At 49.5% G+C, this 27,592-nt stretch overlaps 1 protein-coding gene across 1 annotated transcript; it reads right to left on the reverse strand.

Moving 5' to 3' along the window:
- On the reverse strand, nucleotides 1-27,592 carry LOC134339575 (solute carrier family 35 member F3-like). The gene is made up of 7 exons (XM_063036200.1): nucleotides 27,385-27,592; nucleotides 23,384-23,678; nucleotides 18,833-19,052; nucleotides 10,162-10,287; nucleotides 5,804-5,996; nucleotides 3,888-3,977; nucleotides 1-266 (listed from the first exon to the last, which is right to left on the reverse strand). The coding sequence occupies exons 1-7, from the start codon at nucleotides 27,590-27,592 to the stop codon at nucleotides 1-3; spliced, it is 1,398 nt and encodes a 465-aa protein (XP_062892270.1).

Genomic DNA, 27,592 nt, shown 5'->3' on the forward strand with positions numbered 1-27,592 from the left:
TTACGTGCTTGGGGCATCCTTCATCTCTGAGCACCTGGGACCAGGTACGGTAGCGGGCCAGCCGCCGGCCTGCAAGTTGCCCTCTGAGTTCTCAGGGCCTGGATCCTCCTTGGCCATTCGGCCCCTCAGCCTGGTGAGGAGCCCCAGGGCTATGGTGTCCCACTCCCCTGGAAGCAGCAGCAACAGGAAGGCAAGGCAGAGGACGAACAAGGCGGAGAGTCGCACCTTCCCAGGTCCCCAGTCCGTGCCGTGATACACGTCAGCGGCTGCAGAGGAAAAAGCGAGAGACTCAGTCAGGATTGGGAAACGCTGCAGAGGGCTGCAAAACTCAGCTCCTCATGGGCACTAGCCTCCCCACCATCGAGGATATCCTCAGAAGGCGATGCCTCCGAAAGGTGGCATCCATTATATGCCCTATTCTCATCAGAGAGCAGGTACAGAAGCCTGAAAGCAGACACTCAGTGTTTTAGGAACAGCTTCTCTCCTTCTGCCATCGGATTTCTGAATGGACAATGAACTCATGAACACTTTTTTTTGCGCAATGTATTTCGTTTAATTTATACATATATATTTCTCATTGTAATTTATAGTTTTTTTAACGTATTGCATTTTACTGCATCACAGAGCAACAAATTTCACAACATATGCCAGTGATTTTAAAGCTAATTCTGATTCTGAGGGAATATTGTGGAAGGTGACAATTTAACTGGTTCATAGGCTCTGTGTAGGGTCCCTCCCAGGATAGAGAATTGGTTATTTGGGGCGGCGTGTTGGCATAGCAGTTCGCAGGATGATTTACTGCGCCAGCAACTGGGATTCAGTTCCCATCGCTGGCTGTAAGGAGCTTGCACATTCTCCCCGTGACCGCGTGGGTCTCCTCTGGGTTCTCTGGTTTCCTCCCACAGTCCAAAGACGTACCGGTTACGGTTAGTAAATTGTGGGCATACTATGTTGGTGCCAGAGGTGCGGTGACATTTGTGGGCTGCCCCCAGCACATCCTCGGAGTGTGTTGGTCAGGGAGACAAATGAGGCATTGCATTGCATGCTTCGATGTACGTATGACAAATAAAGCTAATAATCTTTATCCTTTTTCCTGTCAGTCATGCTTGCTGTGAGTAAGAACTGACTTTATCCTGGGTTCCAGTCCTCCCCATTACAAACACACAATTTAACAGATAGATACGCCGAGTGGGAAACCGGTAGGATTGATTTCACAGCTGCTAAAGGGTTGCAGGAATCTTCTGCCGGGTGGGAACTTGGTTTGCGGATGCATTTCCAACTTGCAAATTGTGAGACCTGAACAGATGATAGCAACAGAACCCAGATGTAACCTGGAGACGGACGGCCTGTGCTTGCATCTTGGAGCTGTCTTCCATTCATCACATTGTTGAACAGATCCCTTTCAATTACAATGGACAATAAAGATTTTCACCTCCTGAATATTTTTGGATTTTGGGCTGCCAATCATTAAATTTCACAATCTCGTACTGTTTTTTAAAAATACTTATGTCTGTTATTTCAATACATAATTCAAGTCAGAATAATTGATGCCAAGATTAAGAAAGGTACTTCTGTTGGTCCACAAATCAAACAGGTCATCAATGGCAGGCAATTCGAAGAACTTCTAGGGGGACAGGAGAAAATCGCATGGAAGGCATTCAAGGATGTTGGTAATTGTTTTGGCAACTACAGAGCACCAAACTACGTGCAGCTGGTTGACAACATGCTTTAAGCATACAAAACCATGAAGTGCAACATGTCACTAAAGATTCACTTTCTGCATTCCCGTTTAGACTTCTTCCCTGCCAAACTTGGCACTGTCAGTGACGAGCACGGTGAAAGTTTTCACTAGGACATTGCGGTCATGGAGAAATGGTATCAGGGCAACTGGAATCCATCAATGCTGGCTGATTATTGTTGGACACTTAAGCGAGAAGCCCCAGATGCAGTACAAATGAAAATCATTAACAAAACATTTATAGTTTAGTTGAACTATTGCAAAGCGCCAGCACCGTCATGCAATTAAATGCATTATATTCAATAAAAGTTAATTTCTTGTTTCTCCAAATTCCTATGTGATACAAGTAGTCTGAAATGATATTTATGCTCAGCTTCAAGCGCTCTATCATAAACAAAATAAAATTCTGAGGAAGGAACTCTTCCAAAAAACTTGTTGTCCAGTGTTATCAGGAGATGTTACTGCAGCCGCCTATTTTTGAGTTATCCTTGATACTTATGGAGGCTCCTAAGAAGTAGTTTGTACATTGTAGACTGTTGACTGCACTCTGCCATGCATTTAGGCTCTATAGATGGCTCCGTTGGCTGTTTGAATGACCAGACTTTTGCAGTGATGCAGATCATTTGGTCTGACCTATTATAGACAGGGGCTGGCATGAGCTCCGGACTTCGAGGCGAGCGGACCTGGGTTCAAATCAGCCAGCTCCTTGCACGCTTTCCATCCGTTCTGGGTTGAGTGTCGAGCTAGCAACTCGGTCTTGTTTCAAAAATAAACGGACAAAATGCTAAAGAAACGGCAAGTTTGCCGCCCGGAGCGGCGAGGGGCAAATAGAAAATAGTAATTTCCCCTTTTTTATTCAAAAGTAACTTTTATTTTAATGAAATAATTATTTACTATAATAAACTGCAGTGCCTTTTCATTCTTACAGGCATAGACAATGCATTAAATATTGTTCAGTTACGTTTCTTAAACCAATAGGGCTGTTGCTGCTCATGTGGCCCCTGGAGTGGTAAAACTACTACCAACCCAGGCCCTCCCTGCCCAATAGGGGAAGAACCCCACACTGTGACCCTCCCTCCACTGAGCCCTTGTGGTGGCTGCACCAAACGTCAGAGCCTCCCTCAGCAGCTCGGAATATCCAGTCGGCAGCTTCTCTCTATAGGCGTCTCGATGTGCTGGCAAGCCAACAGGTTTCAGGCTGACCAAAGTACCCCCCCCCCCCACCAATGTAACTCAGTGACCACTGTAATCCATTACAAGCAAAGCTCTCCCCACCACCGGGCAGGTCTACAAGGAGCGCTGCCACAAGAAAGCAGCGTCCATCATCGAGGACCCCTTCTCCCCCCACCATCCAGGCCGTGCTCTCTTTTCGCTGCTGCCATCAGGAAGGAACTACGGAAGCGTGATGAACCTCGCCTCCAGGTTCAGGAACTGTTATTACCCTAATCCTGAACCAGTGTGGATAACTTCACTCACCTCAACTCTGAACTGATTCCACAACCGCGTTGCACGACTCTACAACTGGTGTTCTCAGTATTATTTATTGATATATCCAGCTTTCTTTCGATTTTTTTTGTATTTGAACAAGTAGTCTTCTTTCGCACGTGGATTGTTGGTGTGTAGTTTTTCATTGATTCTATCGTGGCAGGGCGGAGATACGTCTCTACCAATGGAGGTGTAAGGCGTTCCTTATCTCAGCTAGCCTGCAGGTCACCCTTGGGCAAGGTGTAGCCCACCCCTCACTGATCAGGGTGAACCCCATGGGAGCAGGTTGTCTGAGCAGCCGGTGCAGATCACAAGTCATGGCCATGCAACCGCTGACCCCAGGCAGACAATCTCTGAAGAGTATCGGTAATGGCTTGTGAAGACACTGCCCAGAAGACAGCGATGGCAAAACACTTCTGTAGGACAGTCAGGTCAAATGACAGGGCACCTAATGATGATGTCTATAAGAAAATGGATATCACGATAGTAAATACACACTTTGATAATACTTTTACTCTGACTTTGAATTGGACATTTATCAGGAGCAGAAACCCGGCTTCATTCCAACCCCCCCCCCCTCACCCTTTCACGTTTCCCTCCTCTCTCACCCAGATGCGACTGAGGACCCCAGTTCATATTCAGCACCTCACTCGACGTTCCTTACCAGTGTTCAGAGGTACACTCAGGAAGACCCCCAGCGACACGAGGCTGGGCGAGGTCACGGCAGCTCCGCAGTTGATGAGGACGTGGAACACTGCAAGAGAAAGAAGCCTGGGTCAGCTCATTACAGGAGTGACCTAACATTCTCTATGCCTGGGATTCCCAACCTGGGGTTCACAGACCCCACGGCTAAAAAAGGTCCCTCCTCCCCCGCCCCCGGTCTACACCATCTGATCAAATTCACCCAACACACATATTGTATGCATTGGACAGTCAGTTCCTCAACGCCACCCTGTCCTACGTACCCATGGCAGAAACACCAAGTTTAAGTACAGAGTAAAGCTCCCCCTACATTTTACTATTGCACGTTCCCTATGGCAGGCACAGCACAGGTCAGATACACAGTCAATTTACTTCACACTGTCCCATCACACACTCCTGGGGTCAGACGCAGAGTGAAGCTCCCTCTGCACCGTCCCATCACACACTCCCGGGGTCTGACACAGGGTGAAGCTCCCTCTACACCGTCCCATCACACACTCCCGGGGTCCGACACAGGGTGAAGCTCCCTCTACACCGTCCCATCACACACTCCTGGGGTCAGACACAGAGTGAAGCTCCCTCCACACCGTCCCATCACACACTCCTGGGGTCAGACACAGGGTGAAGCTCCCTCCACACCATCCCATCACACACTCCTGGGGTCAGACACAGGGTGAAGCTCCCTCCACACCATCCCATCACACACTCCCGGGGTCAGACACAGGGTGAAGCTCCCTCCACACCATCCCATCACACACTCCCGGGGTCAGACGCAGGGTGAAGCTCCCTCCACACCGTCTCATCACACACTCCCGGGGTCAGAAACAGAGTGAAGCTCCCTCTACACCGTCCCATCACACACTCCCGGGGTCAGACACCGAGTGAAGCTCCCTCTACACCATCCCATCACACTCCCAGGGTCACACACAGAGTGAAACTCCTTCTACTTTTCCACCAAGCATTTCATGAGTGCCCGTGTGACCCTACCCGCCTCTGGATTTTTACATCAATCGGCTTAGCCTCTGAGTAACTTGCCAAATTCAGTGCTGTTCCTGGTGCTATGCCCCATCATCACTGACAATAAGGTCAACTGAATCTGTGGAATCCATTGCCATAAATTTGGTGGAGGCCAAATTACTGGGCAGAGATTGATGGGTCCTTCATTTGTAAAGGGGAGGGGCTGTCAAGGTCATGGCAAGAAGGCAGGAGAATGGGGTTGATAGGGAGAATAAATGGTGGAACAGACTCGATGGGCCAAATGGCCTAATCCTGTTCCTATGTCCCACGGTCTTACGGAATCTGTTCGCACTGAGATACTTCTTGGCCCATCACCTCTACCCGGGCATGGGCCACCGACAGTAGCTCGCCAGGGTCCTCCGTCCCAGGCCAGTCTTTCACGTTATCTCCACGTATAGCCCATCTTCTCCGTGTATCCTTCCTCACCCAGGGAATGAAGTCTTCGGAGCTTCTGTTGGTGTTTCTGCAGCACTGGGCTTTTACAGGATGGGGTTGTTAGCACCACGCCCAACCCTCCTCCCTTGCATCCGGGTTTGGTGCCATCCACGGCAGAGGCTTTGCACAAAGCTGGTGGAGGCCAAATCATTGGGTATATTTACGACAAACATTGGTATTACAGGGAGAAGGCAGGAGAATGGAGCTGAAAAAATGGCTGCAATTGAATGGTGCGAACAGACTCGATGGGCCAAATGGCCTATACAGCTTCTGCATCTGATGGTCTTATCCGACATCACGTGGCCTTGGGCAGTGGGGAGCCCAGGTCCTTACACCAGCTACACAAACACAAAGGCATTCTTCTCTTTACCACCCCCCAGATGGCTAGAGGGACCTGCGCTGACCCAGGGGAAGTCACGCACTCACTGAGGAGGAGACCGGCCAGCCCGCACAGATGACCCCAGGGCACGAGGCCGGCAGGTGGCCAGGGCTCCACCCCGGCGAAGTGGAGGGCGACCGAGACCCAGGTCAGGAAGAGGAGGCTGAAGACGCCCACTGAACTGAGGAAGAACAAAACTTCGCCAAACCTTGCAGGGCCGAGCAGGAGCTGAAACAGGACCTGTGGACCAAGGAGAGGTAAGGTACAGGGCGTTAGCAACAAGATCATGTGACCAGGAGACAGAGGAGCAGAATAACTTGATCATGATTTATTACCCCTCTCAACCCTGCTCTCTGCTCTCTGCCCATACCCTTACCAATCGAGAACCACCACTTTAAATACACCCAATGACTCAGCCTCTACAGCTGTCTGTGGCTGTGAATTCCAAAGATTCACCACCCTCTGGCAAAAGAAATTTCATCCTCATCTCTGTTCTAAAGGGACGCTGTTGTATCCTGAGGCTGTGCCCTCTGGCCCTCGACTCCCCCATTAAGGGAAGCTTCTTCTCCACGCCCGTTCTATCTCGGCCTTTCAATGTTCAATAAGTTTCGATGGGATTTCCTGCTACCACCCTGCCATTCTTCAAAACTCCAGCGGGCACAGGCCCACAGCCATCAAATGCTCCTCAAATCAGAATCAGGTTTATTATCACTGGCATGTGATTTGAAATTTGTTAACTTGGCAGCAGCAGTTCAATGCAAAATGGAAGAAAAAAAAACAAAATAAAATAATAATAAATAATTCAATCAATTACAGTATACGTATATTGAAGAGATTAAACATCGTGCAAAAAATGGAAATAATATATATCTAAAAAGTGAGGTGGTGTCCATGGGTTCAATGTCCATTTAGGCATCAGAGGGCAGAGGTCGAATGTTAACCCTTTCATTCCCAGGGTCATTCTTGCGAACTTGCGCTGGGCCCTCTCCAACGCTAGCACGTCCTTTCTCACTGCTCGCAATGATTCGAATGGCTTCTGGCCAATGCTTCATGAAGCCTCTGCATTCTACGTCCTTGCTTTTACATCCTGCTCATCTCAAAATGAATGCTAACGTGATCTGGTATACCGATGTCCAAAGGAACCCAGGATGGGCGACGTGCAGGCCAATAAGTATGTGCTTAGGAAGGAAAACAGCTCAAGCACCTCTAAGATTAACGATGCCATTCTGCGATTATATTCAATTGCATTTGATTCTGCACATCTTGCTAGAACATAGGATGTAGAACAGTGCAGCACAGAACAGGCCCTTCGGCCCACAATGTTGTGCTGACCCTTTAACCTACTCCAAGATTAAGCTCAGCCTTCCCTCCCTCATAGCCCTCCATTTTTCTATCATCCATGTGCCTATCTAAGATTCTCTTAAATGTCCTTAATGTATCACACTCTGTGTACCTCTGACATCTCCCCTAATTTTGCTCCAAGCACCTGAAAGTTGTGACTTACTGTCCATAATGCCGCTAGAGTTCAGGGCGACAATGAAGTTCCTCTGACTCTGTCTGTCCATGCAGTTTCACACAGATATTAAAGGATTCTTCGTTGCTGTTTCTGTAACAGTTTTGTTTGACCAGTCAGGGTTTTTAGCCCCGAACCTGGAGGACCGGTGGGCCACTTTTTGTCTGGCCTCCACCCTTTGACCTGTTTGGCACGGGTGACCCTACCAAGCGCCAAAGCACAAAGCCCTGATCCCAGCCAACACAGCTCTTCAAGTCATTGAGGTCCAAAAGCCTCCAAACCCAACAATAAGGTTGTGTTCCTCTCGGAGGACCTTAAAGTTATGTCCCCTCACCTTTTCTGCCCTGGTAAAAAGCTACGCTCTCAGTCTACACCTCTATCAAGTCACCTCTTATCCTCCTTCGCTCCAACGAGAAAAGCTCAACCACGCCTCTTGTTACAGGGACCAGGTAGAGGCTTTGGAGAGGTTCACCAGGATGTTGTCTGGATTCAAGCAGTAGGTGCTACAAGGAGAGGTGGGTCAAACTTGGGGTGTTTTATCTGGAGCAGCAGAGTCTGAAGGGAGATCTGATGGAGATTTATAAGATTGCGAAAGACAGCCTTGTTGTTGGGTTTGGAGGCTTGCGTGCCTCAATGATCCGGAGAGCTCTGTTGGCTGGAGTCAGGGCTTTGTGCTTTGCCTCATAGTCAAACAGATCAAGGTTGATTCCAGAGATGAGGGGGTTAGACTATGAGGAGAGATTGAGTCGCCTGGGACTGTACTGACTGGAATTCCGAAGAATGAGGGGAGATCTTATAGAAGCATATAACATTATGAAAGGGATAGATAAGATAGAGGCAGGAAAATTGTTTCTACTGGTAGGTGAGACTAGAACTAGGGGACATAGCCTCAAGATTTAGGAGAGTAGATTTAGGATGGAGATGAGGAGGAACTGCTTTTCCCAGAGGGTGGCGAATCTTTGGAATTCTCTGCCCAATGAAGCAGTGGAGACTACCTCAGTAAATATATTTAAGACAAGGTTGGATAGATTTTTGCACAGAAGGGGAATTAAGGGTTATGGGGAAAAGGCAGGAAGGTGGAGATGAGTCCATGGTCAGATCAGCCATGATCTTATTGAATGGCGGGGCAGGCTCGACGGGCCAGATGGCCGACTCCTGCTCCTATTTCTTATGTTCTTATGTGAAAGGGTAGAGGCCAGACTAAGAGTAGCCCATCAGTTTGGGGGTTCAGCTCAGGGCTAACAACCCTGACTGGTCAAACAAAACTGTTAGAGAAACAGCAGTGAAGAATCCTTCTACATCCATGTGAGATGGTATTCCTGAAGGAGTGAAAGCCAAGAGGAAGCCACTGACAGGATGAAGGAAGCCCTGAGCACCGCCAGAGATGGGGGACCTCCATTGCTGCCCTCAGCGGCAGCAGCGTAACGGGGAGTAGACACAGGTCGAGTCAACAGCCGGTCATACTTCAACTCTGCTTCCCATTCCCATTCAGGTATGTCCATACATGGCCTCCTGTACTGCCATGATGAGGCTAAACTCAGGTTGGAGGAGCAACACCTCATATACCGTCTAGGTAATCTCCAGCCCCTTGGTATGAACATAGAATTCTCCAACTTCCGGTAATTCCTTCCCCCTCCCTTCCCCTATCCCTATGTCACTCTGCCCCCTCCCCCAGCTGCCTACTACCTCCTTCTACTACCCATTGTGCTTTCCCCTATTCCTTCCTCACCTTTCCTGCCTATCCCCTCCCTGCTTTCCCTCCCCCACTCCTTTATCTTTCCCCTTACTGGTTTTTCACCTGGAACCTACCAGCCTTCTCCTTCCCACCCTCCCCCCATCTCCTTTATAGGGCCTCTGCCCCTTCCCTCTACAGTCCTGACGAAGGGTTCCGGCCCGAAACGTCGACTGATCGTTTCCACGGATGCTACCCGACCTGCTGAGTTCCTCCAGCGTGTTGTGAGTGTTGAGTCAACAGCTGGGATCGCTTTCCCCAGGGCCGAGATGTCTGACACTGGGGAGCGTGCGTTTACGGTGAGAGGGTAAAAGTTCAAAGCAGGAGTGTGCGGGGCAAGTTATTTTTGCCAGCGAGTGGTCGATGCATGGAACGGACTAGCTGGGGTGGTGGCGGAGGCCGATACGATCGGGGTGCTGAAGACAGGCACTTTAATGCGCAGAGAACGTGGGAATACAGATGTGTGTAAGCGACAGCGAGTTAGTTAGGCATTTAATTACTAGTTTAGTTAGCTTGGTACTGTATTGTGGGCCAAGGGGCCTATTCCTGTAGTGTACTGTTCTAGAAGTTGGTACGTATGGACTTACTTCCTCTTACACCGCTGGCATTTAGGACAGCAATGAAGGTCCTTCATCCCTCTCTGGCCATTAGATGTAGAAGGATTCTTCATTGCTGTTTCTGTAAGCAGTCAAGGTTGCTAGCCCTGAGCTGAGCCCGGCCCCCCCCCCCCGAACCTGGAAGACAGGTGGACCACTCTTACTCTGAACTCTGACCTTTGACCCTGATTGGCATGGGTGACCCCACCAAGAGCCAGAGCACAAATCGCTGACACCAGCCAGCACAGCTCTCCGGGTCATTGATGCACACGAGCCTCCAAACCCTACGACAAGGTCGTGGTCCGCTTGGAGGAGAAGCTGGCAGAGAGACACGGAGATATATGTGGAGCTGAGGAATATAGATCACGCGGAGGGAAAAGTGATTTAGTTCAATTGGACAGCATTCTCAGCACAGGCAAAGTGGGCCGAAGGGCCTGTTCCTGTAAAGGTCTGTGACCCAAGACCCTCATTGGCCGTGGAGTTGCCCTGTCACTTTTGTTGTGTGACAGGAGCTCTCGCGAGGTGCCGCCCCCCACCCCCCGGATCGGGTCTGTGGGATCTTACCTTGTACAAGGCGGAGGTGGAGGCGGAGCCCACGACAGAGGCCACACCCACGATGGAGTTGTGGCGGAAGCCGTCGGCGTAAGCGATGAGCACAATGCTGGTGACGGAGAGGATGGCGGCCACGATCTGCACAGGTCAGAAGGAGCGGAGGGTGAGGTTACAGAGAGAGCTTGCGGTCCTGCCTTGGCCTCTAAGGCCCTTCGGTCCGCTGGGGCCAACATTCCACGGGGCTCATTTCCCCAGCCTCTTCCCCCCCCCCCCCCCACCACCGCCGTAAATGCTATAAAATATTCCTTCGCCTCGGGGAAGGGAGCGGTCCACTTACACCATGCTATCTTTGAACCTCTCCAACACTACCTCCCCCCTTACCCCCTTGGGGCAACACAGTGGTGTAACAGTTAGGGCAACGCATTACAGCACCAACAATCACCAATTGGGGTTCAATTCCCGTCACTGTCTGTAAGGAGTTTGTACGTTCTTCCCGTGACTGCGTGAGTTTCCTCCGGGTGCCCTGGTTTCCTCCCACACTCCAAAGGCGTACAGATTAGAGTGGGTTGTAGGTATGCTATTTTCGCACCGGAAGTGTTCCGACAGTTGCGGGCTACCCAGCACAATCCTCGCTGATTTGTTTTGATACAAACGACGTATTTAGAAGATAGAGCATTACAGCACAATGCAGGCTTTTCAGTCCTTGATATTGTGCCAACTGTTTAATCTCACTCTAAAGTCAATCTAATCCTTCCCTCCCGCATTTCTATCGTCCATGTACCTAAATCCCTGAATGTCCTTAATGTATCTGTCTCTACCACCACCCCTGTGTTAAGAACTTACCCTTGACACCCTCTCCCCATACTTTCCTCCAATCACCTTAAAATTAAGCCTCTTGGTGTTAGCCATTTCCAACCTGCGTAAAGTCTCTGGCTGGCCAATTGATCTATTATCTTCCCTATTAAACCACCTCTCATCCTCCTTTGCTCAAAGAGAAAAGCCTATTGGCTCAATCTCTCCTCACAAAACATGCTCTCTAATCCAGGTTGTTTGCTCGGCCCTGCGACCAACTGAGGCCGTGGCAGCGATGCCTGGCTCTGCGTCTCTCGTAGAAGTTCAGCTCTGAGCGGTTTGCTTATTTGTGTTGTTCTTTTCTCGCTCTCTGCCCATTGACGGTCTTTTTTCTTTAACAGGTTCTTTTGAGGTTTCTCTCTTTTCTGGCTGCCTGTAAGCAGACGAATCTCCAGGTTGTATAATGTATATGCGGCCTGGGGGAAAGTACACACTCAGAACAACAAAGACCTTTCCGGGTTTTAATTCCTTTATCGGTTTTCGATGTTTAAGTGCCAGAAGGGGGTCGCGAAACAAAACGAACGAATTTACAACCAGTCCTTGCCGTTACAATCTCAGTTTAACTTCCGATTCACACCCCTGTGTATGGACAGAATTGTGCATGCAGTATAAAAAATACCAGGACTAATACGGTGGTGGCAATTCTACTTGCATGGTGAGGAACCTGGTATAAACCACGTCTCACTCGTGGAAATCTTTCCTCAGCATGCCCAGCACACTCTGGGAGAGACCAGATTCCAACACCTTACCACGTCTACAGCAGAAAGCAAAAGGGTCCCCCCACCATCCCGCGCGTGCGCAATGACATCACCGTCTCCCTTAAAGGCACAGACAACTATTCTAGCATTACCCAGATGGATGCCTAAGTACACTTTTAACGATACTGAATAAGATCTGACGGTCACCCGGTTACATTTACATACTTAGATAATAAATGTGCTCTGAACTTTGAAATCCTCTGCGCCTTCTCTAAAGTTTTCACGTTCTTCCTATAATGAGGCGACCAGAACTGAACACTACTCCAGGTGCGGTCTAACCAGGGTTTTATAGAGCTGCAACATTACCAAAGGCCAAAGGTACGTTTCGATGTTCTGACGGACGTGTGACAAAGCAAGCTCCTCTGTAACCTGAGATCCCTCCTGTGTTCAGCCACTACCCCCTCGAGCTCACCTCACCCGTGTGAGCGATCTCCTCATTGTTACCTGCCCGGGAAACGGGTTTCCCTTCAGTCAACACACATCAAAGTTGCTGGTGAACGCAGCAGGCCAGGCAGCATCTGTAGGAAGAGGTGCAGTCGACGTTTCAGGCCGAGACCCTTCGTCAGGACTAACTGAAGGAAGAGTGAGTATGGGGTTTGAAAGTTGGAGGGGGAGGGGGAGATCCAAAATGATAGGAGAAGACAGGAGGGGGAGGGATGGAGCCGAGAGCTGGACAGGTGATAGGCAAAAGGGGATACGAGAGGATCATGGGACAGGAGGTCCGGGAAGAAAGACAAGGGGGGGGGGACCCAGAGGATGGGCAAGAGATATATTCAGAGGGACAGAGGGAGAAAAAGGAGAGTGAGAGAAAGAATGTGTGCATAAAAATAAGTAACAGATGGGGTACGAGGGGGAGGTGGGGCCTTAGTGGAAGTTAGAGAAGTCGATGTTCATGCCATCAGGTTGGAGGCTACCCAGACGGAATATAAGGTGTTGTTCCTCCAACCTGAGTGTGGCTACATCTTCACAGTAGAGGAGGCCGTGGATAGACATGTCAGAATGGGAATGGGATGTGGAATTAAAATGTGTGGCCACTGGGAGATCCTGCTTTCTCTGGCGGACAGAGCGTAGATGTTCAGCAAAGCGGTCTCCCAGTCTGCGTCGGGTCTCGCCAATATATAAAAGGCCACATTGGGAGCCACACTGGCCCCACCTCCCCCTCGTACCCCATCTCTGTTACTTATTTTTATGCACACATTCTTTCTCTCACTCCCCCTTTTCTCCCTCTGTCCCTCTGAATATACCCCTTGCCCATCCTCTGGTTCCCCCCCTCCTTGCTTTCTTCCCGGACCTCCTGTCCCATGATCCTCTCATATCCCCTTTTGCCTATCACCTGTCCAGCTCTTGGCTCCATCCCTCCCCCTCCTGTCTTCTCCTATCATTTTGGATCTCCCCCTCCCCCTCCAACTTTCAAATCCCTTACTCACTCTTCCTTCAGTTAGTCCTGACGAAGGGTCTCGGCCTGAAACGTCGACTGCGCCTCTTCCTACAGATGCTGCCTGGCCTGCTGCGTTCACCAGCAACTTTGATGTGTGTTGCTTGAATTTCCAGCATCTGCAGAATTCCTGTTGTTTCCCTTCAGTCGATGTGTTCATTCAGCGCCACGCTCCAGGAGGTGACAAACTCCACTCTAGACAGGAATTTTAACCTCCAGAAAGTTTACTGTTGCGGCTGCTTGACAAGATAAAATCCAGTGGGATTACAGGAAAGATTCTGGCAAGGATAGCGGAATGGCTGACAGGCAGGAGGCAGCGAGTGGGAATAAAGGGGGCCTTTTCTGGTTGGCTGCCAGTGACTAGTGGTGTTCCTCAGGGGTCCGTATTGGGACCGCTGCTTTTCACATCGTTTGTCCACGATTTAGATAGTGGAATTGATAGATTTGTGGTTAAGTTTGCAGATGATATGAAGATAGGTGGAGGGGTAGGTAGTGCTGAGGAAGCAATGCGATTGCAGCTGGACTTTACACAAACTGGAAGAATGGGGAAAAAGTGGCAGATGGAATACGGTGTTGGGACATGTATAATAATGCATTTTGGTAAAAGGATTGTGCGGACTATTATTTAAATGGGGAGAACGTTCAAATATCAGATTGCTGAGCCTGTGATGATCTTTGCGTCATCAACAGGGACGGGAGAAGTACCGGATGATTGGAGGGTAGCAAATGCTGCTCCCTTGTTCAAGAAAGGGAGTAGGGATAACCCAGGAAATTATAGACCAGTGAGTCTGACTTCAGTGGTGGGCAAGTTGTTGGAGAAGATCCCGAGAGGCAGGATTGATGAGCATTTGGAGAGACATAATCTGATTGGGGATGGTCAGCATGGCTTTGTCAAAGGGCAGGTCGTGCCTTACGGGCCTGATTTAATTCATTGAGGAAGTAACAAAACACATTGATGAAGGTAGAGCAGTGGATGTAGTGTACATGGATTTCAGTAAGGTATTTGATAACGTTCCCCATGCCAGACTCATTCAGAAAGTAAGGAGGCATGGGATCCAAAGAGACCTTGCTTTGTGGATCTCGAATTGGCTTGACCACAGAAGGAAAAGGGTGGTTGTAGACGGTTTGTATTTTGCATGGAGGTTGGGGACCAGTGGTGTTCCGCAGGGATTTGTTCTGGGACCCCTCCTCTTTGTGATTTTTATAAATGACCTGGATGAAGAAGTAGAGGAGTGGGTTAGTAAGTTTGCTGATGACACAAAGGTTGGGGATGATGTGGATAATCTGTTGGGTTGTCAGAGGTTACAGTGGGACATCGATAGGATACAGAACTAGGCTGAGAAGTGGCAGATTGACTTCAACCCAGATAAGAGTGAAGTGGTTCATTTTGGAAGGTCCAATTTGAAGACAGAATATAATATCAATAGTAAGACTCTTGGCAGTGTCGTGGATCAGAGAGGTCTTGGGGTCTGTGTCTATTGGACTCTCAAAGCTGCTGCACAGGTTGACAGTGTTGTTAAGAAGTCGTATGGTGTGTTGGCCTTCACCAACCGTAGGATTGAGCTCAAGAACTGCAAGGTAATATTACAGACCCCACTTGGAGTGCTGAGTTCAGTTCTGGTCATCTCACTACAGGAAGGATGTGGATGCTATAGAGAGAGTGCAGAGGAGATTTACAAGGACGTTGCCTGGATTGGAGAGCGTGCCTTATGAGAATAGGTTGAGTGAACTTGGCCTTTTCTCCTTGGAGCAACAGAGGATGAGCGGTGACCTTATAGAGGTGTATAAGATGATGAGAGACATTGATCATGTGGATAGCTAGGGGTTTTTTCCTAGGGCCTGAAATGGCTAACACGAAGAGGCATAGTTTTAAAGTGCTTGGAAATAGATACCGGCGGATGTCAGGGGTAAGTTTTTCGCACAGAGAGTGATGGGTGCCTGGAATGCACTGCCAGCAATGGTGGTGGAAGCGGACACAATAGAATCTTTTAAGAGATTCTTACATGGAGCTTAGAAAAATAGAAGGTGGTAGGGAAATTCTAGGCAGTTTCTAGAATAGGTTACATGGTTGGCACAACATTGTGGGCTGAAGGGCCTTTAATGTTCTGTAGGATTCTATGTTCTATCAGAGGTGCAGGGGACTTAGGAATCCTCATGCAAATCTCCCAGAAGGTTAATTTACAGGTTGAGTCTGTGGTAAAGAAGGCAAATGCAATGTTGACATTTATTTTAAGGGGATAATGCTGAGCCTTTATAAGACACTAGTCAGGCCATACTTGGAGTATTGTCAACAGTTTTGGGGCCCACATCTCAGAAAGGATATGCTGTCACTGGACAGAGTCCAGAGGAGGCTCACGAGGATGATTCCAGGAATGAAGGGGTTAACATATGAGGAGCATTTGGCACCTTTGGGCCTGTACTCACTGGAATTTAGAAGAATGTGGGGGGGGGAATCTACTGAACGTTGAAAGGACTAGATAGGGTGGATGTGGAGAGGATGTTTCCTATGGTGGGCGTATCCAGAACTAGAGGGCACAGCCTCAAAGTTGAGGGGCGACCCTTTACAACAGTCACAGTCATAGTCATAGTAATACTTTATTGATCCCGAGGGAAATTTGTTAAACAGAAGTAAGGAGGAACTTTTTTATCCAGAGAGTAGTGAATCTGTGGAATGCTCTGCCGCAGACTGCGGTGGAGGCCAAGTCCGTAGGTATATCTAAGGCGGAAGTTGATAGTTTCCTGATCGGTCAGGGCATCAGAGGGTACGGCGAGAAGGCAGGGGTATGGGGGTGAGTAGGATCCGGGATCAGCCATGATGGAATGGTGGAACAGACTCAATGGGCTGAATAGCCTAATTCTGCTCCTATGTCTTATGGTCTTCCGTACCTCTGGGCAATGTAGGCGTGAGCCACAGAACGAGTAGGTGCGTGGGATCGGTTGTGTCACAACTAGTGCAATCACTTTACAGCAAAGGCCTTTAAAGATTAGCTTTAAAGGTAAAGCTATTAATCAGGGTTCAATAAGTAAGTAAGGATAATGGAAATCAACACAATAAAAAAAACTTTAACGAGGCGGGAAGTTTTTCTAGCTGCGTCCAATTCTAGCCATGCGGCAACAAAGGCTATGTGCATGGGAGCATTTGAGCCACTCTGCGGCTGAGTGGGGCAGAGTGCAGAATCCTGAAAACCCACACTCAACAGTTCAGGAATAGCTTCTTCCCCTCCGCCATCAGATTTCTAAATGGTTTATGAACCCAGGCACACTAGTTACTGCTTTCTTCTTCGCAATGTTCATTGATCTTTGTAATTTATATCTCCGAGGATCTAAGCTGGGCCCAGCATGTCGATGCAACTACAAAGAAGGCACAACAGTGGCTGTGTTTCATTGGCAATTTGAGGAGATTTGGTTTGTCACGAAAGTCACTCTACAGGTGCACTGTGGAGAGAGTTCTCACTGGCTGTGTCACCATCTGGTCGGGAGGGGGAGAATACTGCACAGAATCCAAAGAAGCTGCAGGGAGTTGTAAACTAGTCAGCTCCATCATGGGCACCAGCCTCCGTAGTATCCGGGACATCTTCAAGGAGCGGTGCCTGAAGAAGGCGGCATCCATCATTAAGGACCCCCATCACCCAGGACATGCCCTCTTCTCATTGTTACCATCAGGGAGGAGGTACAGAAGCCTGAAGGCACACACTCAGCGATTCAGGAACAGCTTCTTCCCCTCTGCCGTCCGATTTCTGAATGGACATTGAACCCATGAACACTACCTCACTACTGTTTTATTTCTGTTTTTGCACTATATATTTCTTTTAACTATCTCATATACGTATAAAATATATTACGTAGCACCCCTATGACCCAGGCGGGTTGTGGGATCCAGAACCATAACTATATATTCACCATAGTTCACAGTTTTCATTATTATGCATTGTAATTCTGCTCATCATAACAACAAAATTCACGACATATGCCTGTGATATTAAACCTGATTCTGATTATATTAATTATATACACACAGGAGATTCTGCAGATGCTGGAAATCAAGAGCAACACACACACACACACACACACACACACACACACACACACACACACACACACTGTCATAGTCCGGTCCGTGAAGACCGTGTTCCAGATCACGGTCCGGTCCATGGCTCCTTGTTCCGGGGTGTCTGGTTTTCCCCAGTTTCTGTTGTGGGCACATGTTTCGCGTTTTGGGGCTGAGACATAAATACCTCTGCAAACCAGGGATTTGTCACGTCCCTCATCTATGGAGAGGAATAAACGGTGGCATTTCGGGCCGAGACCCTTCATCTGGAATTTCATGTCTTTTCTCCGCACTGTTGCTGGAAAACAAGTTTCTCATTATTCCTACTCTGACTCCTGTCCCCTTTTCCTTTCCAGTCCTGATGACGGGTCTCGGCCCAAAACGGCGACCGTTCATTCCTCTCCACAGCTGCTGCCTGACCTGCTGAGTTCCTCCGGCATTTTCTCCGTGTTGCTCTGGATTTCCAGCATCTGCAGAATCTCCTGTGTTTATGCTTTACGCCAGCGGCCACTTTATTGGGTACACCTGTACGCCTGCTCGTTGATATCTAATCAGCCAATCGTGTGGCAGCGATAAAAGCATGCAGACATGGTCAAGAGGTTCAGTTGCTGTTCGGGACCAAACAACAGAAATGGGGAGGAAATGTGATTGAAGTGACTTTGTTGGTGCCAGACGGGGTGGTTTGTGTATCGCAGAAACCGCTGATCTCCTGGGATTTTCGTGCAAAAAGCTTCTAGAGTTTACAGAGAATGGTGCAAAAAACAAAACAAAAACAAATCCGGTGAGTGGCAGTTCTGTGGGCGAAAACACCTTTTTAATGAGAGAGGTCAGAGGAGAATGGCCAGACGGTTTCAAGATGACAGGTCGGACGATGCTGAGGATGTTCTACGAGTCTGTAGTGGCCAGTGCGATCATGTTTGCTGTTGTGTGTTGGGGCAGCAGGCTGAGGGTAGCAGACACCAACAGAATCAACAAACTCATTCGTAAGGCTAGTGATGTTGTGGGGATGGAACTGGACTCTCTGACGGTGGTGTCTGAAAAGAGGATGCTGTCCAAGTTGCATGCCATCTTGGACAATGTCTCCCATCCACTACATAATGTACTGGGTGGGCACAGGAGTACATTCAGCCAGAGACTCATTCCACCGAGATGCAGCACAGAGCGTCACAGGAAGTCATTCCTGCCTGTGGCCATCAAACTTTACAACTCCTCCCTTGGAGGGTCAGACACCCTGAGCCAATAGGCTGGTCCTGGACTTATTTCCTGGCATAATTTACATATTACTATTTAACTAATTATGGTTTTATTACTAGTTAATTATTTATGGTGCAACGAAAGCCAATTTCCCTCGGGATCAATAAAGTATGACTATGACTAACTCAAACCCGTTACCACAGTGGTACGCGGAAGAGCATCTCTGAACACACAACACGTTGAAGCTTGAAGTGGACGGGCCACAACAGCAGAAGATCAGGAACATACACTCAGTGGCCATTTTATTAGGTACGAGAGCTATCGAATAAAACGGCCGCCGGGTGCTCAAGTTAGCAATCATAAATGTGATTCGGTTTCTAATTCTCCGGCACTTACCCGGACCCCCATAAACCTGTCCTTAAGTACGATCCAGGAGAGGAGAAAGACGAAGGCCTTGTTGCAGCAGAAGAGAGCGGACGCTTCGGTGGCGCTGATATTCCGCAGGGCCAGCAAGTACAGGTAGGTGGTGGCCGTCCAGAGGACGCAGAAGGGAGCGGTCTTGGTCAGGAGGCCCCTGACGGAGAGGCCCCCCTCGCTCAGTAGACGGGTGCAAGCCCTGTGGACGATAGGCCGGGAGACGATGTCACTCAGCGCGTTACAACCGGACGACCACAGCCGTCGGCTTTTCGCCGCTAAATATTGCGGGAATTAGAAGCCAGTCTCGGCAACGGGCCACGGTGAAACCTTGCAATTCCTTCTTGTTCATTAATCTCTTCAGGGGAATGAAACCTGGTGCCCTTAACTTAGCCATGGCTTAAGCCCACAGCTCGGGCAGTGACAGTACAAACATCAGCTGACGGACTATACGCATATTCCCTACGGCTCAGCGACTGGCGTTCTTCCCTCAAACTTCTTGGACAATTCCTAGGACTCCCGTTCCCTGAAACTTCCGAAATCCCGTTCCCTGAAACTTCCGAAATCCAGTTTCCTGAAGCTCACCGGGATCCCGTTCCCTGAGACTTCTGGAATCCAGTTCCCTAAAACTCTCGAAATTCAGTTACCTGAAGCTCACCGGGATCTCCTTCCCCAAATCTCACCGGGATCCCGTTCCCCGAAACTCACCGGGATCTCCTTCCCTGAAACTCCCGAAATCCAGTTACCTGAAGCTCACCGGGATCCTGTTCCCTGAAACTCCCGAAATTCAGTTACCTGAAGCTCACCGGTATCCCGTTCCCTGAATTTCACCGGGATCCCCTTCCCCGAAATTCCCGAAATCCAGTTTCCTGAAGCTCACCGGGATCTCCTTCCCCAAATCTCACCGGGATCCCGTTCCCCGAAACTCACCGGGATCTCCTTCCCTGAAACTCCCGAAATCCAGTTACCTGAAGCTCACCGGGATCCTGTTCCCTGAAACTCCCGAAATACAGTTACCTGAAGCTCACCGGGATCCTGTTCCCTGAATCTCACCGGGATTCCGTTCCCTGAAACTCCCGAAATCCAGTTTCCTGAAGCTCGCCGGAATTCCGTTTACCGAAACTCACTGGGATTTTTTTCCATGAAACTCACCAGAATCCCTGTTTCCCGAAACTCACCGGGATCCCGTTCCCTGAAACTCACCGGGGTGGTTCGCTGAAACTCGCTGGGATCCCTGTTTCCCGAAACTCGCCGGAACCCTGTTTCCTTAAACTCACCGGGATGTTGTTCCCCGAAACTCACCGGGATCCCGCTCCCTGAAGCTCACCATAATCCTTGTTTCCTGAAACTCAGAGGGATCTCCAAACTCCACTAAAACTCGCCTGTGGCCTCAGTTCCCTGCTCCGTGTGTTCAGTGAAAGATTTATTACAATACTCTTTAAATTTAAATAAAAGAAGTAAAACCAAAATTTTGTATTAGTGTCTCTGCACAGTAGGAGGAGAATTAAGCCATTCAGCCCATCGAGTCTGCTGCCCCATCCGATCATGACTGATAGCATCCGTAATCGTCCGGGAAATCTGCCAGCAGCCAGTCCGCCGTGATGAGCTGACCATTGGGACTGTATTGGAACACTGAGCGCCCATGTTGACTGGTCGGGACCGGTGATTCGCGCCAGTGCGTTCATTCGCACTTTGGGATTTGCCCGTGCAGTTTGAAGACCTCGATTACCTGGGGATCTGTGGGGCGCGATTCCCAACCTTACCCCCACCCCTTCCCCCACGTACACCTGTTGTACGCAGTCAGGCTGTGTAAGCGCGCCAGAGATGTTGATGGATTTACCGTCGTCCCCGTTTCTGATCCGGGCTTACATGTAATGCGATTACTGTCCAGTCAGATTGTTGTAAGAGGATTTCGGGAATGAAATTAAACGTCTCTCCGGCGGGGGTGCGGGAACGAAACAAGCTGAGGCAGGCAGATTTTACTGGAGCGTGGGCACACAGCTCAAAGAGATCACCATGTTCCTGACCCCGCCATGACACCTGACCTCATCATAACCCCTGTCCACAGCATAACCCCTGACCCCACCATGACATCTGACCTCATCATAACCCCTGTCCACACCATAACCCCTGACCCCACCATGACATCTGACCTCATCATAACCCCTGTCCACACCATAACCCCTGACCCCAACATGACACCTGACCTCATCAAAACCCCTGTCCGCATCATAACCCCTGCCCCAACCTTAACATCTGACCCCACCATGACACCTGACCTCATCAGAACCCCTGTCTGCACCATTATCTGTGTCCTACTATGACACCTGATCTCATCACAACCCCGACCCAACCTTAACATCTGACCCTGCCATGACATCTGACACCACCCTAACACATGACCTCACCATGACACCTGGCTTCCACCATAACAACTGACTCCACTGTAACCATAAGTCCATAAGATATAGGAGCAGAATTAGGCCTTTTGGCCCATCGAATCTGCTCCACCATTTCATCAAAGCTGATCCAATTTCCCTCTCAGTCCCCAATCTCCTGCCTTCTCCCCGTATCCCTTCATGCCCTGACCAGTCAGAATCAACCTCTACCTTAAATGTATCCAATGACTTGGCCTCCACAGCCGCCTGTGGCAATGAATTCCAAAGACTCGCCAATCTCTGATTAAGTTCCGAGTGCTCCTGCCACGTTTTGTCACCCTGCGACCTTATCCTTCAGTCTCTTTGAATTATGGAAGACAGCATGTGTATAAATGTCTCTCTCCAGCAGACTTCATCATGATCATCATGACTCCAGTATTTCTACTATTTTTTAATGTTTCTTCATTGTACATATGATTTTTTTTGTGTTCTATCGCTGAGCAGCCGTGAACCATCTGATTGGCCTATCAGAGTCCTCTCGTGACTTGATCAGCATTTCTGATCCGGCTGTTGTTCACAATTGCACTTAATTTAAAGAAAAAAGAAATTCTTCCTCATCTCCGTTTTAAAAGGACACCCCTCTCTGTGTCCTCTGGTCTTAGACTCTCCCACCGTGGAAAGTATCCTCTCCGCATCCACTCTATCGTGGCCTTTCACCATTCGATAGGTTTCAATGAGGTCACCTCTTATTCTTCTGAATTCCAGTGAGTACAGGCCCAAAGCTCAGAAGTTCTTCATATGACAAGCCATTCAAACCTGGAATCATTTTTGTGAACCTCGTTTGAACCCTCTCCAGTGTCAGCACATCCTTTCTAAGATAAGGGGCCCACAACTGCTCACAATACCCCAAGTGAGGCCTCACCAGTGCTTTATAAAGTTTCAACATTAGATCCTTGTTTTTATATCCTCGTCCTCTTGAAATGAATGCTAACATTGCATTTGCCTTCCTTACCACAGACTCAAACTGTAAATTGCACAAGGGCTCCCAAGTCCCTTTGCCCCTCAGTTTTCTTTAGTATTTTGGCCTGACCCCACCGCGTTCCTGAACTAACCGCAACCCCCGACCCTATCATAATGCTTTGAGAAGTTGGTCATGACTAGACTGAACTCCTTTCTCAGCGAGGACCTGGACCCATTGCAATTTGCCTATCGCCACAATCTCACAGCTTTAGACCACCTGGACAACACAAACACCAGGATGCTGTTCATTGACTATAGCTCAGCATTCAACACCGTCATCCCCACAATCCTGATTGAGAAGTTACAGAACCTGGGCTTCTGTACCACTGTCGACTGTACCTCTTCCTAGGGATGCTGCCTGGCCTGCTGTGTTCACCAGCAACTTTGATGTGTGTTGCTCTGTACCTCCCTCTGCCTAATTGGATCCTCGATTTCCTAACAGGAAGACCACAATCTGTGCAGATTGGTGATCATCACATCGATTCCTGGGATGGCAGGACTTTCATATGATGAAAGATTGGATCGGCTAGGCTTATACTCGTTGGAATTTAGAAGATTGAGGGGTAGATCTTATTGAAACGTATAAAATCCTAAAGGGATTGGACAGGCTAGATGCAGGAAGATTGTTCCCGATGTTGGGGAAGTCCAGAACGAGGGGTCACAGTTTGAGGATAACGGGGAAGCCTTTTAGGACAGAGATTAGGAAAAAACTTCTTCACACAGAGAGTGGTGAATCTGTGGAATTCTCTGCCGCAGGTAACAGTTGAGGCCAGTTCATTGGCTATAGGTAAGAGGGAGTTAGATATGGCCCTTGTGGCTAAAGGGATCAGCGGGTATGGAGGGAAGGCTGGTACAGGGTTCTGAGTTGGATGATCAGCCATGATCATACTGAATGGCGGTGCAGGTTCGAAGGGCCGAATGGCCTACTCCTGCACCTATTTTCTATGTTCTCTATGTTTCTATAACCCTCCCAACCCCGCCATGTTCCTGACTCACTGTAACCGCTGACCCCACCATAACCTCCAATCTCTCTGTAACCCCTAACCCTACCAACCTCTGCTTCTCTCTGCCCCCTATTCCGCCCCCCGCCCTTCCGCGAACCCAGCCTCCTCCCCCCTCCAGCCGCCGCCCTCACCTGAGCTCCGCCAGTGGCTTCCTCCAGTGACACGAGGCGAGCAGGCGGCCGGCGCAGTAGGCAGGGAAGAGCAGAAGGTTCCAGCTGGCGGCGTGGCAGGCCACGAAGAAGGGGGCCTCGAGGCCGTCCTGCACGGCCTTCCCCATCTGGGTCACCCCGGCCCAGCAGCCCGCCAAGCAGGCTGCCAGCGCCGAAGCCCGCGTCACCCTCCCCAGAAAGTCCAGCGCTCCCTCGCTGCCCCGCGGTTCCTCTGCGGCCGATCTCCTCTCTGGCGCATCCGCTGTCCGCTCGCTACCTTCCAACGGGCAGAAAGATTCAGAATCGGGTTTATTGTCACCGGTATATGTCGTGAAATTTGTTAACTTAGCAGCAGCAGTTCAATGCAATACATAATAAGAAGAGAAAATAATAAATAAATAAATTAGAGTATACTTATATTGAATAGATTAAAAATCGTGCAAAAACAGAAATAATAAATATTTAAAAAGTGAGGTAGTGTTCACGGGTTCAATGTCCATTCAGAAATCGGATGGCAGAGGGGAAGAAGCTGTTCCTGAATCGCTGAGTGTGTGCCTTCAGGCTCCTGTACCTCCTCCCTGATGGTAACCGTGAGAAAAGGGCATGTCCTGGGTGCTGGAGGTCCTTAACAATGGACACTGACTTACTGAGACACCGCTCCCTGAAGATGTCCTGGGTACTTTGTAGGCTAGTGCCCAAGATGGAGCTGATTAAATTTACAACCTTCTGCAGCTTCTTTCGGTCCTGTGCAGTAGACACCCCCCACCCCGCCCCATACCAGACAGTGATACAGCCTGTCAGAATGCTCTCCACGGTACATCTATAGAAGTTTTTGAGTCTATTTATTGTCATACCAATTCTCTTCAGACTCCTAATGAAGTATAGACGCTACAGGCCCGTCGGCCTACAATGTTGTGCCCACCACGTAATTCTAGAAACGGCCTAGAATTTTCCCAGCGCATAGTCCTCTATTTTTCTAAGCTCCACGTACCTATCTAAGAGTCTCTTAAACTATCCAATTGTATCCGCCTCCATCACCGTCCCCGGCAGCCCATTCCACACACTCGCCACTCTCTGTATGAAGAACGTATCCCCGACATCCCCATTGTACCAGCTTTCAAGCACCTGAAAACTATGCCCCTCGAGTTAGCCATTTCAGCCCTGGGGAAAAGCCCCTGGCTATCCACACGATCAATGCCCCTCAATATCTTAAATTAAGTGAGTGAGACAATATTCACGGTCGGTTCATTGTTCGTTCACGATTCTGAGGTCGGGAAGTTTTTCCTGATGCATTGAGTGTGTGTCGTCAGGCTCCCTGCTGGTAGGAATGAGTAGAGGACATGGCCTGAATAATGGGGATTGGGGGGGGGGTGTTATTAATGACTGATGCGGCCTTGGTGAAGCATCGCCTCTTGAATGTGTCCTAGATTCTGGGGAGGCTATCGTGACCGTGATGGAGCCGGCTGAGTTTACAACCCTCTGCAGCCATTTGCGCTCCTGTGCAGTGGCCTCCACCGTGCCACGGCGGGACAAATCAACCAGGAGTCACAGAGTCGCACACAGCACGAATACGGGCTCTTCGGCCCGGCTTCTCCATGCCGACCAAGGCGCCCATTTGCCCGCCTTTGGTCCGTATCTCTGTAAACCAGGAGTTCCCAACCTGGCAGGTTAATGGCGGCGGTCCATGGCATAAAAAGGGTTGGGAACCCCTTTCCCATCCACGTACCCGTCCACGTCTTTTCAGAAACTTGAAGTTGTATAAGATGCTGGTGAGGCCTACACACACAAAGTGCTGGAGGAACTCAGCAGGCCAGATAGCGTCTATGGAAAAGATTAAACGGTCGACGTTTTCGGGCGAGACCCTTCATCAGAACCCCAAGGGTCCCGGCCCGAAACGTTGACTGTTTACTCTTCCACAGATGCTGCCTGACCTGCTGAGTTCCTCCAGCGGTTTGTCTGTGTTGCTTCGGATCTCCGGCATCTGCAGATTTTCTCATGTTGGAATATTGGAATATCGCGGGTGGTTTTGGTCACCTACCTACAGGGTGTTTTTTTCTCCCAACCGAGACTGGGTGGGTCTACACCTAGAGGTCATGGGTCAAGGGTGAAAGGTGAGAACTTAAGGGGGAAACTTCTTCAGTCAGAGGGTCGTGAGAGCTGCCAGTGCACGTGGTGCATGCAAGCTCGATTTCAACGTTTAAGAGAAATTCGGATAGATACATGGATGGGAGGGGTCCGGGAGCTGAGGTCCCGGTGCAGGCAGTTTAAATGTGGCAGTGCAGTTCAAAGTAAATTTACAATCAAAGTATATATACTATTATTGGGATACAGAGCGGCCTTTCCAGGCTTTGAGCCGCGCCACCCGATTTAACCTATTGCAATGACCAATTTACCTACTTTGGGGAGAACGTACAAACTTACAGGCAGCGACGGGAATTGAACCCGGGCCACCGGTACTGTAAACCGTTGTGCTAACCACTACACTACCGCGATGGCCCGCATCACCATACACGACCCTGAGATTCATTTTCTTGCAAGCGTTCACAGTAGGATAAGGAAATGCAATAAAATCAGAGGAGAACCACTCACAAAGACTGACGAACAACCAATGTGCAAAAGAAGACAAACTGTGCAAATGAAAACACGCACACAAATGAATAAATATTTTTGAGAACATGGGCTGTAGAGTCCTTGAAGGTGAGTCCATAGGTTGTGGAACCCGTTCAGAGTTGAGGTCAGTGAAGATATCCGCATGGGTTCAGGAGCCTGAAGGCTAATAACTGTTCCTGAACCTGGTGGTGTCTGTTCCTGATGGCAGCAGCGGGAAGAGAGCGTGGTCTGGGAGCCGGGGACCCTTGGTGGTGGAAGCTGCTCTCTTGCGACAGCGCAAAGACGCAAAGTTACTGCGGCTTTTAAAAATAATTAGTGAGGAACAAAAGGGATTAGGAGGTCATGTTCGCGGGTCCAAGCAAGGGGGAAGGGGCGCAATTTACCCCGGGATGTTTAGAGGGGACTTGAGAAAGAATCCTTCCACCCAAATGACGGCTGGAATCCGGAAAGCTCTGGCAGATTCTCCCACCAGGGCTTGAACTGCCCGGGCCACGGGAAACGAGATTAGTGTGGGCGGGTATTTGGCGGATGGGCCGAAGGGTCCGGCTTCACGCAGCTCCCGTCAGAGGAAGAAATCGAGGCAGGTAGAGCAGCAATGTGTATCGCCGAAAAGAAACTCTGGCAACTTTGTAAAGGTGTTACCGCGGAGACCGTCCCGACTGATGGAAACGCCGCCTGTTATGGAGGCTCCGACGCACAGGATCGGGAAAAAAATGCCGGGGGCTGGAGAATCAACCAGCCCCCACCATGGTCACAACCCTCCCCAACATCAAGAAGACATCTTCCATCATGAAGGACACACCGGGACACGGCCTCGTCCCATTGCTACCATCAAGGGAAGAGGTTCAGGAGCCTGAAGACGCACACTTAATAATGCACGAGCAGCTTCCCCCCCGTGAGCACTTCCTCAATATTCCCATTTTGCACTTAAAAAACATAGAAACATAGAAAACCTACAGCACAATACTGTCCCTTCGACCCTCAAAGTTGTGCCGAAAGTGTCCCTACCTTAGAAATTACTAGGCTTACCTATAGCCCTCTATTTTTCCAAGCTCCATGTACCTATCCAAAAGTCTCTTAAAAGACCCTATCGTATCCGGCTCCACTACCGTTACTGGCAGCCCATTCCACGCACTCACCACTCTCTGCGTAAAAAACTTACCCCTGACACCTCCCCCGTACCTACTCCCCAGCACCTTAAACCTGTGTCCTCTTGTGGCAACCATTTCAGCCCTGGGAAAAAGCCTCTGACTATCCACACGATCAGTGCCTCTCATATTTTATTGTAACTTACAAAATTATGCACCGTACTGCCGTCACAAGCAAACAAATTTCACAGCATCTGTCTCTGGTTCCGAGCCAGAACCCCCTACCTCCCAGCCAGGTCAGTGACAGCACAGGGGTGTCACAGGCGGTCAGCGGCGAGACCCTGGCCGTGTGTTTCTTCATCTCCTGCCCTTCACCCTCGCCGCGGCAGCTCGACGGGCAAGTTGAGCAGCCGCCCTTCGCTCCCGAAAGCGGCTTATCACCAGCTCCGGGATTCCTTAAAGGGGCAGCGTCCTTGATCGGGAAGTCACCCAT

This window comes from Mobula hypostoma, chromosome 30, assembly GCF_963921235.1.
Source record: "Mobula hypostoma chromosome 30, sMobHyp1.1, whole genome shotgun sequence".
Lineage (NCBI taxonomy): Eukaryota > Metazoa > Chordata > Chondrichthyes > Myliobatiformes > Myliobatidae > Mobula > Mobula hypostoma.